The sequence below is a fragment of the Ictalurus furcatus genome, chromosome 6, assembly GCF_023375685.1.
Source record: "Ictalurus furcatus strain D&B chromosome 6, Billie_1.0, whole genome shotgun sequence".
Lineage (NCBI taxonomy): Eukaryota > Metazoa > Chordata > Actinopteri > Siluriformes > Ictaluridae > Ictalurus > Ictalurus furcatus.
Genome location: NC_071260.1, coordinates 3,015,247 through 3,032,157, shown reverse-complemented (window position 1 = coordinate 3,032,157; position 16,911 = coordinate 3,015,247). Strand labels below are relative to the sequence as shown.

The following is a 16,911-nucleotide window of genomic DNA, read 5'->3' as shown; positions in this document are numbered from 1 at the left end:
AATTCATGTTTAAGATAGTTACCGTAACTCCAGACATCGCTCTGGTGCGTGAACTTCCTGTAGTGGATACACTCCAAGGCCATCCATTTAATAGGCATCTGGAAAGTAATGGTGTCCATATTTAGGGAAATGACTAGGATGAAACACAGCATTAAGGGTACTCAGTAATGGGCTTCCCATCCACATTATTCTTATGCCACTTGAATTTGCTAAGAATGAAAACAAATAAATCTAGGCATATTAAATTCAGTCAAATTCCTCATGAGATCAGGTTTCCATGGAAATGTTTAGAATGCTAAAACACTAACTAGCTAGCCAACACTACATGCTGCGAGTCATATGTGGCAAACTATATATCATTGCATATCTTATTATTTAGTACCATTTGGCGTAATATCTTTTTATTTTTGGTTTGGCAGAAAACCAGCATCACGTGTGAAGCATGGTTGTGGTAGCATCATGATGAATGTTTCGTCCAAAGTACGAAATTAGGGGTTTCTCAGCAATGGGGGTGAATATTTATGCATTCCCAACATGGATCGATCAATCAATCATTTTATGTGCTTTTATTTCTATAGCCACATTGATAATTCACCTGTTTGCAAATGTAACAGTTTCGTACTAGCTAATGATGCTAGAGATAAATTAAAGACTTGCACTTTAAAGGTCTTCTGCTTAGAAGAAACCTAGCTATGCTAGAGTAAATAATCGCCGCATTCATGTGGTATTAGCTCAGTTTGGGGCTTGCCAATATGTCAGGAATGCCTTTTTTTGAGTGACCTATGTAAACTTGGAGTGTTGGGAGCCTTATAGTTACGTTTTGAAAGTGGTGAACTAGCGAATGATGCAAGCGTTCTTATTAGTTTTGGTGGTGTTGGAGGCAGATTATGCCTGGGTTGCTACAAAATATGGACCCCTAGATGATGTCCTGAATAGATGTTGGTGTTTTTGGAAACTCTAAATTTGGCAAGACGTCTGCCTCTCTCGAGGATCTAATATAAAACGGAATACGGGTTCAATTTGGAAAAGCAGAAAATCGAATCAAAATGAACACGCAATGGTTTACATATTGTAATATCGTAATATCCTATTACATATGACATAAGACAGAGACACCGTGAGCCAGATATCCTGTTAATCCTTGATGTTCACCCATGTCTGTTGTCTTAATCAAACCCTTAACTCGAACACAGAGCTAAACAGAGCTGTTCAAGCCAGACTTCCTTTTTTAAAATGGGAAACATATTGTACTTGTCTGCATCAGTTCAGCTTTCAAAGAGGTTTAAAGCATCTCCCTCAAGAGAGTGCAAACATGCAGGGCTCCGCATTACGGCTGGTTAGAGCTAAATGGAAAGGTTTGATTCACTTTGAGGCAGAATTGATTGTTACATGGGGGAGTGAAGAGGCGAGCAGTTCCCATTTAAACGAGAGCAGCATGGCGCAGTTGCACACTCTCCAACAATCATCTGGCCGACGTAGGGTTCAGGAAAGGACATGGGCACGTTTGCAGTGTTTGACTCAGGGGTTTGGAATGAGAAAGTGAGACAGAAGGAGAATAACCGAGAGAGTTGAGAAGTGCAGAGCGAGTGTCTGAATATGGATAAGAGCAATGCGGGCTCTTGTGGGACAGCTAATTGACAAGTTGATTATGTAGCGAGGGCTGTAAATTAACCTGTCATAGCAGCCGGTGTTTCTAAAACCAAGAGACCATCAAGGGATGCATATTAAGCATGCCGCATCTCTCGATTACTTCCAAACAACATCGGATTAACTTGTTTTGCTGTCAGACACAGAGCACACCTGCTAACTCCCGAGTCGCAGAGGAGCCAAATTGGAAACACGCGCACGCCTACAAACCAGGCGGACGCCGCAAGAGACACTGACCTTCCCCCCATCCGCATTGTATTCCTTTTCATCTGCGTCCAACAGCCTCGCCAACCCGAAGTCTGTGATCTTGATGTGGTTAGGGGATTTGACCAGCACATTCCTGGCTGCCAGGTCTCGGTGCACCAGCCTCCGCTCTTCCAGATACATCATGCCCTGTGAAGATGAAGGACACACAGCAAACTGTCAGATAGGGCTTAAATTACAGGAAATACTGCCGGGCACTAAAATCACGGAGAGTCACTCGACCTAAAACCCAACCCTTTGCCGTCAAGACCTTCTGACCAATCAGGCTTACCATATTCTCCATCCATTTTCCATACTGCTTATCCTACAGAGGGTCACAGGGAACTTTGGGCACAAGGGGGACACCCTGGACGAGGTACCAATCCAACTGCAAACACGTTCCCACACTACGGACAATTTAGAGATCCCGATCAGCCTACACTGCAAGTCTTTGGATTAGGGGGGAAACCAGAGTACCAAGAGGAAACCTCAGAAGCACAGGGAGAATGTGCAAACTCTGCACGCAGGGCGGAAGCAGGAATTGAACCCATAACCCTGGGGGTGCATACAAGCTATAAAGCGACATACTAAATGCAAATGGTGTACCCTTGAGGTAACATCACAGCCTCCAGGAAATGTACAGTACCTTTATTTCTAAGAGTGTAAGGTGCAGATGTCCCGAGTGTCTCCTGTAAATGTATGTCTTAGCAGTGGGAATCCATCAGTCAGTCAGCTTAAATGTCTCTACTAGACCATCCAGCTCAGTGATCCGGCAAAAAAACCTGTACTGTTGTGATAATTAATCAAGATTGTTGACAGGGAAATAGATCAGGCCTTTCTCGCTCAGGCGATTCTCACGCATGGACACATCTCTCTCTGAACGATGAGAACTCAACGTATTGATTTTCTGCAGGAGCAAACAATGCATGTAATTGATTTAAGTGTGATCCGCGGCATGGAGGCCTTTCGCCGGAGAGTTCTGCTTTTGTGAGAAATTGGCCCTGACTGCGGCTTTCGAGTGCCCTTGAGCTGCAGGATGGATGAAATTTAAATTGTAATGTGATTGGAGGGAGGAAAAAACTTTTTTTTCTCTCTCTCTCTCACTCTCAACACAAGAACCCCTGATCCATACTATAAGAGGAAAGCTGAGCAATCTCAGATGCTCATTGCAAGTTTGTTTAGGCGAGTTACACATTTTCTTCAAACCGTGCGAGCAGGCTGTCTGGGAACAGGGACGAACGTTCTGATCGAACGACGGCATGAGCATACTTATAAAGTCACAAGTGTCAACAATGCTTTCAAGAAAATCCTAGCCCGCAGAATGAAAATGGGGGGGTTGGGGGAGAATTTTATCACATAAACCCTGGTGAATATCGACGAGGCGGCTATTTAACAAAAAATATATACATGTGCCAAACAACAGTAATGATGATAATGATCTGGCGTGAGTGCTACTTATTAATAAACAGCTCCTCCTCCTATTTTTATTACTGACCAACACCTCCCACCTGATGTCTATTGGGCTGATGAATTCACATGTCAAAGTTCTCCTAGATAAACTTATCGGTGCTATCAGAAGCAAAAGTATAGCTTTCACGTGTAAATGCTAAGGCTAAACTGTAAATATTGGCACCTGTGGAACGCAGTTGCCTCACAGGATAATGGTGACAATACAAGGTAAGGAGGAACAAAAATAGAGTAAACCGTTACCTGCTGTTAACTCTATTCGGTCCATACGATAACGCCAATCAAGTCATTTACAAAGATGGCTTAATGTTATATTTTACAACACATATTCCAAACCCTGGTCCAGGAGCACATTTTCATGTTTTCCTTGCTCGCAATACTCCTGATTAAATGAATCGGCTAATTAACGGCCCTTCTTAAGTGGACGTGTGTATTAGAAGAGGAGAAACATGACCGTGTGTAGGACAAGGGTAGGGATAGTTTGCGTTATAATGTAGTTTGCTTTTGTTTAGTTTGACTGCTGCAGTGTCTGACTTGCAGGAAAAATCTGCTATATTCCGAATCTTATATCATAAACCGTAAACAGCACACCCTGAATGAGAAACTCTGCACAGTAAGCCTGTCTAGAGGAACAACAGTGGCTAGAGGAAAAATCCCAGGCAGGAGGGAACGTAGCCAAGTCAAACTGCAACTAACCGGATTTAGCCGAAGACGAAGAGGGAAGGAGCGTGGACTTGGACTTACAACATCGTAACCGTGAACTCCATGGAAGTGAGAGAGGAGACATTGCGGTTAAACCACTCAAGATAATAAAGCACATTAAACTGAAAAGTGATCATACATAGAAGAGATGGGAGATAATGAAAGAATGAGTAAAAGAGATCCTTCAACTGTGAAGGCGAGTATAATCTGAGCATGGTCTGCGCTTACGAGTCTGGTAGCCTTCGTCATTTTACATGTCCAAGGACTAGCTAGTTACACAGAAGTGGCCACTTGAATAAAATTGCAAACGCATACTTGTTTTATGTGATGAGAAGCAGGAGGCCGATATCACTAGGTTCCACTAATTACATTCCGACAACACGTTTGAATAAAGCGTAAAGAGAGAATGGTGTTAAACTTGATCTCTTTTCCCCCACTCAAAACCTGTGACAAGGTGTTCTTCAGGGATCAGTTCTAGGCCCTCTATTGTTCCTTATATTATGCTAATCCTTGGTTATATAATAGGACGGGGATTTGCCAACCCAAAGCTCAACACTGATAAAACTTTTATTTATTTATTTTTGGTCTTTAGTTTGTAGACGGTCCTTCTGTGAAGCATCCGTGGGTCTGAGAACGTTACTATATAAATTAAGCATCTTATTCTTACTATTTCTTACTCTGAAAAGCTCATCAAAGGTTTCTTTCCCCATTGAACGGCAGGTTTGCAAAAGTGGACGTATAGGCAGCTAATGGAACTTGTATTTGCAAGATTATGCTAGTTGTGACCAGACGTGCAATATAGATCAGACATCTGGGTCCGTCAGTGCCGCAGTGTACCGCTGTGTTTCCGGAGGATTCCCTTTTGGTACACCTGATTTGAATGGATTATCATATGGATCGTGTAGACGTATCTACAAGACTGTGCTTTAATCTAAACCGGGCGGGCATGTAGAAATGCTCCTCATTTATGTTCACATTCACTGGACATCTGACTTTGTTCCGACAGTCCATTATGAGCTTGACGATTACCGGATGAACCGAATCAGGTGTGTTCAATTAGGAAAAATCCAAAAATATGCAGGTCCACAGAAACAGATGCCTCGTCTTAATTTGGTTCCTATTCAGTCTATCGTGTACGGTTTGGCACGCAGCCATTTTGCAGTGCTGTGGGAATTCTCATTGGGGGGGAAAAAAAAAATTCTATTCCCTGAGTAGCTCAGCATGTACCATGGTGATTTCTTTCAGCTTGAACTGTACAGGTGAGGATTGATACTGGACTGTATGTATAATAATGTATGTATGCCATTTAAAAATATGATTTAAAAGCCACTAAATCCAACCGGCACGTATTATAGTTAGTATAATAGTTTGTAATACTTCTGGATTATTATTATTATTTTTTTATGTGTGTGGTTTTAGGTTGCTAGGTCGTTTATAACATTCAGATTGTGACAAAGATGTGTTTCCAGGACACTCGTTAGTAAGTGTTGTCTGAATTGTCTCATTTACTGATGATACCCTATATATAGTACACAGACAACAAGTGAGTACGAGAGCAATTTCACAGAAATGATGCAGATTTTAGGTGAAGTGTATAGTCTCTATGCATATTCTTCATATAGATGTCCCTTAAGATTTCCCAATTTATTTATTTATATTTTTTAAAAGCCTTGCAACTGGCCAAAGAATAGAATATTATTTATAATATTATTTATGACCCTCTCGCCATCTCAAGAGCCACCGCAGTAAGTTTTACCTAAAGTTAAAAAAAAAAAAAAAACGTACTTGTTAATTAATAATAAATAAATGAATACGTTAAATAAATAATGATGATGCTGATGATTGTCAGCGTATTGTTGCTTTTGATTTGGGTTTGCATACCCAACATCTCCACGTGACCAATGATGTAACGTCATAAGTCTTATGCTAGCTAGCTGCCTAGTTAACCAAGTAATTCGCGGTTTGACATGACTTTGTACAAAGTCCAAAGCGAATAGTAAAAGTATGCACACAAGTGTAAAATTATCAAATTTTCTACTGGATTTGACCAAGTTCAATCAAATTTTTCACCCAAATTTGTTCATTCTAAACATAAGCACATATTAAAACTAATTTTAGTTTATATATATAAAATATGTATATAATATATAGCTGCGATACAATACCCACCCATTACCCGGCATAAAGCTTTTAAAAGCTGTTACAGTCTGTTCTCCATATCCCACTGCTCCGAAGCAAATTAGCTTGATTAAAGCTTCTCAAGCTAGTTTTATTCATGGACCCGTGTTGAAATGTTGAAATCATTTCCCATACTACCCTCTGACTCTGATACCAAAGCACAGCTTGAGACTACAGGCTCTTGTTCAAAGCCAGACCGACTAGGCTCTTGGTTAGGCATGATTAATGAAATGATAACACTTTAGCGGCGGAGTTATGGCCCTCTCCCTGCTCGGAGAAGCTCTCGTCCTGTGACACTCATCAGTGATTTCAAGGAGAAATGCTAATCAGACTCGTATTACTGAGTGGCCTGTTTGAGGTGGCTTTCACGCTGTCATGGCTCTCAAGCACACTCCCATTTTCTCTTCCATACTAAATCTTTCCTCGGCAAGCAACTGTAATCCAGGATAAGAAGGAGGATTGAATGTGGGGGGTTGGGGGGGGTGTGTGTGTGTGCGTGTGAAAGAAATGAATCCACGTTGCATTTTGGGTAGGTTTCATATCCATTTTCGTTAATTTAATACGAATAATTTATAACATAAGGTTTGTCTTATTTACTTCAAGAAATGGGGGGGAAAGAGAGGCTGGTGATGCACTGTTTATACCTGCTGTAATGTATTGCTGTTCCTCAACATAATTAGATAAAAAAGTACAAGGTCTTGTACTTTAATAAAATAAAATAAACACTAATTGCTGTGGAATAAAACACTTTGGGATGTGAAAAATAATCAACGTCAGGGTCGTAATAGCAACTCTCTGTTTATTATTTTCCTGTTAATGCACATCCCCGTGTGTGTTCCTTACATACTGGGCAACGTGATCAGAGATAATCTCTCTCTCTTTTTTTTTCAATTCTTTAAACTGCGAACACTTGAAAATAGGGCACATTATAGCATACGACTGTGTGCTCGAACGCTAAAGGGAGCAGGCAACAACCTGTGTCTTTACGTGTATACGCTCTTCAAGCATATACTGATGAGTCTCTTTCCCTCTCTCTCTAATATATATATTATTTAAAAATATTAATCATGCTCTGCGTTTGCAATTTTTGAGACAGTTAAGCAGCGGAAAATGGATGAGTCGGCAATAATTACAGCCGGCAGTCAGAGCGGATGTAAATACGAGGGGGTTCTTTGAGTTCGACACAGACGACGTGTAAAAGTCAGTCCTCGGATGGCGGTGTGTGCTTCGCTTCCGTGTGGTGTTTGTTGCTTAGTGGAGTGAGGAAAGATGGGAGAGAAAGAGAGATGAGGTTTAATTAACAAATGAAAGAGAGAGAGTGGGAACTCTCCAGGAATCACTTCGACGGAGACTCCTGTGTGTACACGGGTTGCCCTGTGATGATGACGACTGTGACCCTTGTCTACCTTAGTAACTAAAATGTATATATCATCATAAACTATCACAATGTCAGCCACCAGAGTATGATACCTCAACACTATCGCTTTTATCAACTGTGCCTGAAAATCACTTTCTTCCAGAGAGCCCAATGGAGGCATATAAAGATAAAATGGCCTCCACGAGCCCCTGTAGCTTTTTTAACCGTATACTAACACTACGGCTCAACAAATGCAACGTGATGTTCAGTCTATTTTCAGTCAAAATATTGTCGTGATTTCGGAAATGCCCTTCGCGTAAACCTTTGTCGGAATATAGCAAATGTTTGTTGACGTACTGTGTCCAAAAAAAAAAAAAGAGAAAAGAACAAATTTTAGTGCCAATGTTAGGGTTTTATTTTAGAGAGCTATCAAATTTACTCTCTCTCGCTCTCAAAAAAAAAAGAATAAATAGCCAAATAGTAGTGTTGTAAAACTAGCAAACCTATTTTACTAGAAATATAAACCAAATTAGCTAACTTAAAGATTAAAAACGTATTTGCGTTTCCTCCAGGTTCTCTGGTTTCCTCTCAGGTGTTCGCCGATGTTAGTATTTTCTAAGCTACCTTATTTTATACCCCTTCCAACCACACAAAAAGAGAGACCTAGCTAGATTATTTTACTAGCAAGATAAATCAAGTTCGTTAGTTCTAGCTAGCTCTAGCTAGGCGATTCAATTGTATTTAATTTATTTGTTTTGGGCTGGCACGTACATATGACAATGTGTAAGCAAGACCGCTAACGACCTGTGTGGTTTTAGCTAATGGAACAGACAGTGTGCATGACCACCACATTCACTACACCTGCCCATACGTTCTTAAAATACATACATATAAGCCCTCAAGTTCTAACGCCGTGTTCAACATTCTGTCGTTTTGCTCTATTTTCCGTCACCAGACCTCGTGAACCGAGCTCATTATAAACACTTTTCACCAAATATCTGCACCTCATCATCATATCCCTGCTATAATGCATTATCTCACCAAGCTGACAGGACAACAATGTCTCTCCTTCATGTTAATAGAGAGCCTGTCTTCATCTCAATCGTCCCGTCAGGGCCGGGAGCCAAGGCCGCGGCGCTCGCAGTGTGTTTCGATCAGATTAGCTGGGGCTGATCGATACTCACCCTCATTACAATGAGTCATGAGATGGCTTCGGCGTGCAGTATTTCTCTCCTGTGTGGAGTTCAAAGACAATTCAAAGCCACGTATCGCCAAACAGTGATGATAATTCACTCGGTCCCAAATGGAAAATCCAAGTAAGGTCCTGTGATTAGGTTATCAGCTTCCGTCCATTTGACTGTTTTTTTTTTTTTCTTTTTCTATCGTACTGGATTAATACTGAATATTTATTTGTTGTAAGGACAGACTCTGAGAATAAAGATTAGTCTCTAGTCAACTCCAAAACGCCTGGACCTGCTCAAGGGTCATGTGGTAGGACAGGCAAGTTGCACCGGTACACAATATGTTGTGGAATTTCCTGTCCCTGGTGCGATTCGACTGACGGTTATTACAATTGTTACAAAGACTGGGTCATAAATAGCGTACTTTTCAATAGTGAGAAATCCAGTGGAATGTAGCACGCTATTAATAACTGGCTTATTCGAATTATTCAGTGGGGAAAGAGTCTGGAATGCCTGACATGTTTTGTGATTTTCATTTACAGGCTTGTTTAGATAGTGAAAGGGCCAAAAAGGGCCACCAAGGGCCAAACACAAAAAATGCACAAGAAAGATTGCCACTAGACCACAGGTTGACGTTTAAGAGGAAATCCAAGTGATGCATGTACAGTATAGACCCCTTTTTTTATTTTTTCAATATTCATTCATCCTCGATAAGTGCTTTATTTTAGTCATAGTCAGAGGCTACTTCCATATTATTCCACATGTTCGTTTTAAACGCTCGAGTTTTTCAAAAATCGCTCGTCCACACAAATATCTGAAAACGCTTTATATCCCTGTAGCGCGCATGCGTAGAAACGTGTAAATCTGAAGGTTGTACAAAGTGACAGTCTTTAACAGCGCTATCGAACCGGAAAGCAGGCACAACAACTACGGTACAACATCGTCCACCATCTTGGTTTTTTTTTTTTTTTTTAAGTTAAATGGATCAGATGACTAAACATACATCAAAGCTCATACATCAAAACGTACAGCTCCGTTTTCGCTGGACGAAAAACGGCGTCTCGGTGTGGATGGGATGTAGAGAAAAATCTACGTTTACAAATGTATCCGGATTAATGTAGACGTCGCCAGAGAGGATCCAGAGGGAACAGTGGAAGACACCCTGGATGGAATTACACCCAGTTTATCTTTTAGTTTAGCCAGTCCAGCTTCCGGCATGTTGTTTTCAGAGGAGGGATGAGGGGGGAAAAAAAAAACTGAGGACCCCGAGGAAATCAACGCGGCCGCTGAGATGTCGTGAAACTCCGAGTAAGCCGAGCTCAAGATCGAACCGGGGACCTTGGAGAATTCGGAATTCAGCAGGTATCGTGCGGATTAGGTTACAGCGTGACTTGTAACGTTATCGGGGTCGCCATTTTACACAATCGATCATTATTCCACTCACAAAGATCTCGCGTCATGAAGTCAGAACCGAAGAAGGAAGTTTAGTGGAAAACTTGAGGTGATGCCGATGATGATGATGAACTTCTGAAATTAAATTATGGCGCAACAGATTTTCACGTGCGAGCGCTAATTCAATCCCAGCCTTTCGAAAACATGCTTTTCCCCGGCTCCTCCAACCTTCTTCTGCGTTCCAGTGTTTTTCACGTGCCCGCATTTCAAAAGAGAACTTTAAAATAAATCGACACTTGCTGCTTTGAGTGTTATTGAATATCCAGACTTCCCTTCGTAAGCGTCCTCTTAAAACCGTCCTGGTTCAGTTAAGAGCTTGGCGTTTTTGCGCTTTCTCAAAGATGACCTCGTTTATCAGAGACGCTGTTTGTTAAATATTAAGGCTACGTCGTCATTTTTCAGATGATTGTTTTACCACGCGTTCTATTTGGAATATGGCGGCGAGAGACTTGCGTCGCGTCTTCCTTTTAGATGTCCTGATTTAACATGCCGTGAATTATTCCACAATTCTCTGAGCTTATTAAATCCAACCCGTCCAGAGCTGTGTAAAAGACTGAAAAGATCAGAGAAGGATCGACTTGGTATCTCTCTTCCTCTTGCACGTTCTTCCTCTCTCTCTCTCTCTCTCTCTCTCTCTCACTTCCTTTCATTTAATCATAACTACCTCTGACTGCGATTAATCCTGCCCAGCTTTCTCTCGTCCGGCTAGAATAATGCATCGCCGCCGTTTCAATTACGGAAAGCGCAAAGCGGCGTGATGGGCTAATCTGAGGTCTTACAGGTGTCCTGATCAGTACATCCACGCTGCCCTCAGCACTATTCCAGCTCTCTGTAATTCCATGCACATCATTTCTCATTGTCTGCACTGGACGGTGGTGGGATATTGATTAGGGTTCCAGCTGTGCTACTTCCTCTGGGTATGGTTTAATTCGCTTCAGTTCTTTAAGCCTGATGCATCTTCTCAGTTTGTACCCCTCTCAAGGTGTCTTCCATTTTGTTTTGTTTTTTGTCTTCATGGAGGTCCACTGTATGAGGCCTCGTCTACTGTACGTCGACGCTAGCAAGAGACAAAACTCACTTCTATGCAAATGCATTGTGACATTAAAATCGAATGAATCCTTGGACAGATGGTACGCGTGGGCCGACATTTCTTCAGTTCCCCGCTGACGGCTTTAGTTCCTACTTTGCGGTTAGTTCCTGTTTGACACGCAAAAATTCCCTCGTATCCTGTCTCATCCTGTCTTATATGACCTCTTAATAAATGTGTACAGAGACATTATGAAGGAAAAATAAAGCTTGGAAAGAAGTAGGAGACATTTGAAGTACGCGTTGCTGCCTCTGGTAGGCGTGTGTACCCTGCTGAACAAAACAATAGAAACCATTACGCAAATTCGAACGGTTTTAATGGGAGTTGTATTGGTTTTCATGGAAACTAGAATGGTCCTTGTGGGTCTCTACTGGTAATGTGTTGAGTTTATGTCTAGTGGAGACCAATACAGACTGTTAAATCCTAATAGAATATGGCCCAAAAACACACTATATTTGTTAATGGTTTTTAATGGTATTTGTAGTGGAAATGATTTGAATTTCTGTAATGGTTTCTATTGTTTTTTTTTTTTCAGCAGGGTAGACAGTAGCTAGCTTGCTTTGCTAATTAAAAAACAAAGCTATTACTGAAGCTTAGCATGCACCGTGTAAATCAAACAAACAGTTTTCACACTGATTACTGATCATTTCATTTAGGTTTCTCAAGAAGTAAAAAAAGAAGAAGAAAAAAGACGCTGGAAAGTGCACACCCACAAACTATAAGCGAGAAACTTGGCACCTGCTAGCGTGAACATATTTACTCATTGCTCTGATTATAGAAATATAGTGTAATTATGATGTGGGTAATTGATGCATCAATCTTCGGTGCAACAAAGATGCTATCATTGCTAACATTAAAATCCCTGCATGCAGAGATAGAAAAAAACAAAAAACAAAAACAAAATTTTACTACACTTAAAGAAAAAAACCCTAGCATAGATCAGTGGACAAGATGGTTCCATGTTAATGATGATAAACAGCACTTTCTACCATGCGCTTTTACCTACCACAACTCACAGGTCGGCCATCTTGTTTTCTGTTTCCCTAGACATAGACTTCCTACTTCCTTGTTCCTTTCCGTTTCAGGGAATTGCCAAGGGCCAAGTTTTTGCGTTTAGCTTAGAAAGCAGTAAAGCCTCGTTTTCAGGTTTCGCCATAGCAAGAGGTCAGGAATCCTGAATAATATGACTAAACCGTAAGTGTTGGCACCTCGGTTTCATGCACGTGATGCAGGGTGTAACGGATATGGCTAGAAAATATGTAAAGATCTGTTTAAGAAAAATCAGAGCACACCAACCTGGGCCTACAGACACCGCAATATATAAATAAATAAATACTTTTTAAATAACATTTTCGGTCTGGATGCAGTAAGTATAAAAACTATTGGGGGGGGGGTTAGGTGGAATAATGCAGAAAGATTAGAAGCAATACTGAAGCAGTAAGATTAAATCAGAGCCACACACACACGGTCAGGACTCCCTCTGTGCCCCATTAGGTCAATCTGCCAGCCGATGATGGGAAAACACATAAAAAAAATTTAAAAGGGAGGAGGCTTTTCTCCCAAACAAAAGAATAATAAAGAGCAGAGCGGAGAAACAGACAAACATGGCCGACAAAACACACACGGACGCTTTAAACACTTCATGTAAACATGCCACTAACAACTAGTGCTAATGCTCTGGAGGAAAGAAGGAGGAAGAGTGTCTTGTGGTGGAGGAGGAGAAGATCAGACACACACACACACACACACACACACACACACACACGGTTTCTCACACCTGTGCATCACGAGGACGAGGCAAACGGAATATTGCAGAATAGAGAGATATGATTGACAAACAGATGGAGATATGGACATAGGCAGAAAGAGAGATTACAGAGTGAGAAACAGACTGGTAGACAGAGAGATGGAGAGAGACGGAGGGACAGACAGAGGCAGGCCGAGAGAGAGATAAACAAACAGAAGGAGTGAGGGACAGACAGTAAAAAAGAGAAAGTCTTTACTTGTGCCCATCTCTCATTGTTGTTCAGTTGGGAACGGAATGAAATCTCTCTCTGTGTCTGAGAGAGGTGCATGCTGGGAAATATTTCAAACAGAAACACAATGTAGTTCTTAATTCTGTGAAGGCTCCCAATAATATAGAATAGTCTTCATGGTAAATAATAATAATCTGTTCTGATCTGACCTACTTCACCATTGCTTTCTCTCTCTCTCTGACTCTGCTCACTCACACTCCTCTGCCTCCAGTGTTTTTCATGCAGTGACACCGAACCACAGCGTAAACGACGCCAATAACATGACCTTGCCTTGGCCGAGCACACGTCTGCCCCTGGCACATGGCACGGGGCACCAGATGGGGCTGGTAATGTGCTTGGCGTGAGGGAGGAGGGGCTCGCACCCGTCACTCTCCTCCAGGTGAGACCCTGAGACCTGGAGGCCCACGGAGGCAGGAGGAGGGTCGCCAAGTTCATTAACAACACAGTGAGGGGCAGGCTGGGGGGATGGGCCACACACACATACACACAGAGCTGCCCTTAGATGTGACCTACATGCGGGGCAACATATGATCTGGCCATGAGGGTGTGTAGATTTCCCTTCACCTGGTTTTACGCAAATGTTGCATCTGTACAGGAAATATAGTGAAATACTGAAAATAAAGACAAGAAATGTGCTAGAATAGTGCAGCGGTAATGTCCTTGGTGTAGTATGCTAGCAACTGGGGTTCGAACTTCAGCTCAGTTCAGAGTGTTCGTTTAATGAACGGTTTTTTGAGTCATGTGACGCAACATGGCGGAGTAGTCATAGTTCTGCCAAGATGCGGCGGAGAACTTTGATTTGAACTTTTTCAGACTCCGTGGTCTTCCTTAACCAGGGGCCAATTTGGGCGTGGTGGACGCAAGGTACGTCAGAGAAAAGACTGAATCTAAATCACACGCTCAGAAGACGAAAACAATCGAAATGATAGACTCCCGTGCATACACCTAAAATGGCGGATGTATCGTTAACAGTTGGCAAAATGGACGCTCTAGTCAAGCGCATTACTTCGGAAGTCCTCACAGGACTAGACGAAGCGCTTGAAAACAAAATTGATCCGCTGATGGAGAAGTTCTCTGTCGTGACTGCGGAAAACCGCGTTGCCGGAGTTGAGTCACGTATATCCATGATGGAAGACACAGTTGCCAGAGATAATGCTGATCTGGTCAAGATGAAGGCAACCCTTGAGGCTGCAAATTAGATGACTTGGAAAGTAGAAGGTGGAGGTGCAACATCAGAATAATTGGCCTGCCCAAGGCTGAGGAAGGTACTAACCCTGATCTGTTTTTCAAATCCTGGCTACCAGGCATGCTGAATATTGATTTTAAGCATGGCCAGATCAAAATAGAACGTGCTCATCATATCTCAACGCGCTGTGATCCTGAACCTTCATAACTTTCAGGATAAAGTCCGCATCATACAAGCTGCTTGAGCTGCCCGGAAAGCTACTGTGCAGCTACGAGCAACATACCATCTCCACCTACGGGGATTTCTCGGCTGCGATCGTCAGGAAAGGGCAGGCATCCGGGGCAGTTAAAAAATGCCTCCGCAAGAACAGAGTGGGTTTTGCCATGATCTATCTGGCGGTCCACAGAGTGGAGTATGAAGGTGCCAAGTTCTTCGAATAGCCTAGTGTCGTGGAGCATTTTCTGTCTAACCTGCCTGTCTCGACTCCCATTCACCAGACTCATGCATCCCGTCCTGAAGTGGCTGAATGACTCTAAAACCATACTAGGCTAATATTTTTCTAATGGACCCGAACGTTTGATTATTCAGTGGAAGTAAGGTATGAACTGACCAATATATATTATTGGCTGTGCAGACAGGCAGCCGGGCACAGTATTATCTTTTGTATCTTCTGTTCTGTAAGAGTTACATACTGGCAATGGGGGACATTAAGAGACGACAGGAAGAAGGAAGACTATCTTGACTTTTATAGTATTTTGCCCCAAGTCTGATTAAAGTATGTTTTGAATGCACGTAAAGGGCTAACTCTTACGACGGGGCCTACCGTTGTTGCCGGCTTTCTTAACATCCATGACAGCACGACTTGTATTTGTGTTACTTGTATGTCTTCTCATTTTTGAACCGGCTATCTGCTGTACTTCCTGGTCCTGTGAGGTTTCTATTGAACACGGGACTGTTTACCCATGGATCTCTTCTCACATTTACGAAACTGACCGGCGTCAGGCTTCATCTTTTGATTTACAAAACTGTCTCTTTTGAAGAGTGTAAAAAAGAATCTACGGATCTGACGGCGGTAGGTTCTTTACTCGTCACAATATAATACTGGCTAATCCGAAGGTACTTTACATACAGGATAATACGCGTGCCTTTAACTTCTTATACGGCTGCTATTGAAAATCCGATCAAAAGAAAAAAAGATCCTGAATGATGTGAAAAAAGAACAAGTACTAGTTCTGCAGGAGACGCACATGACGGCGAGTGAACACGCCAAGCTGAAACGTCACTGGGTTGGGCAAGCGTTTTTTTTCTTTCCGCCAAAGGCTTGTCTGTAAAACAGAGGGAGGGCTATTCTACACATCTTTCGCCATTAACTCCTTTACACGACAATCCAGATTTCCCCCCTGGGTTGAATGATGGACTGTCAATCTGATAAAAACAAGGGATTTGTGTTATACGTGATGTACTGGAAAACGATAAGCTGATGACCTTTGATTGCTTCAACGTATAATAGTGATAAGACATACTTTTTTATTCATCATCAAATACATAGGTTTGTTGTCAAAAAAAGTTAAGTGGTCATCCCGGTGGCCTTGGAGTGTCCCCGTTAGAGGTATAGTTGAACAAATTGGTATCTTCTCGATTGGCACTTTTTTACAATACACTCAAAACAAGGATGATTCGGATAAAGTCATGGGACTATGGGAAATTGATCTTGGGGAAGAAATACGTGAAGCAGATTGGAGAGCGGCGTGTGAAGCACCCTCTTACTTAGCAGATAATGCATCCTGGGAAATGCCGTTTAAAATATCGCATAGATTACACGTTACTCCGGCACACAGACACAAAATGAATCCCAATCTATCCAGCCTCGGCAATAAATCCCAGGTTGCTGAGGGAACCCTTACGCATTGCTTTTGGAGGTGTTTCAAGGTCCAACAGTTCTGGTCGAATTGGGGACAATCTTCTCCTGCTCTTTGCACCTACAGTAGGATCTGCCTACAGGAAGTCCCTCAGGGCTTTAAAGGTACTCCGCTCTTGCGAATATCGCTACACTGTGCCCGCAAGTGTACTTTGCTGCAATGGATAACGGACACAATCCCTTCCATGGCTCAGTGGATAAGTATTGCTAAGGGAGTTCTCCCTAATGAAGCCTATTCCACGGCATTAAGAGATAAACCCGTTAAATTCGAAAGGATCTGGGGCCCCTTTCTTAAGTATTAGGTTTCTTAAGTATTTCCATGTCAAGGAATACAAATAAGGGATCTAGGTAGAGGTTCCATGTGTATGACTTGTGTGTTATTTGTGTTTCCTCCCTCTGTGTCTTGGATTTAGTTTTTAATCATTTGTTCTGAACTATCCCTGTAACTGACAGAAAT

The 16,911-nt window shown here is 42.1% G+C and overlaps 1 protein-coding gene across 1 annotated transcript in view; it reads right to left on the bottom strand.

The window, feature by feature from the left end:
• LOC128608488 (receptor tyrosine-protein kinase erbB-4-like) overlaps window positions 1–16,911 on the bottom strand; it is a 338,895-nt gene that overhangs the window by 18,501 nt on the left and 303,483 nt on the right. Inside the window, exons 21-22 of the mRNA XM_053626224.1 lie at window positions 1,885–2,040; window positions 23–98 (exon numbers count right to left, since the gene is read on the bottom strand). Of these exons, the coding sequence (XP_053482199.1) occupies window positions 23–98; window positions 1,885–2,040 (232 nt within the window). The remainder of the gene's footprint in view (window positions 1–22; window positions 99–1,884; window positions 2,041–16,911) is intronic.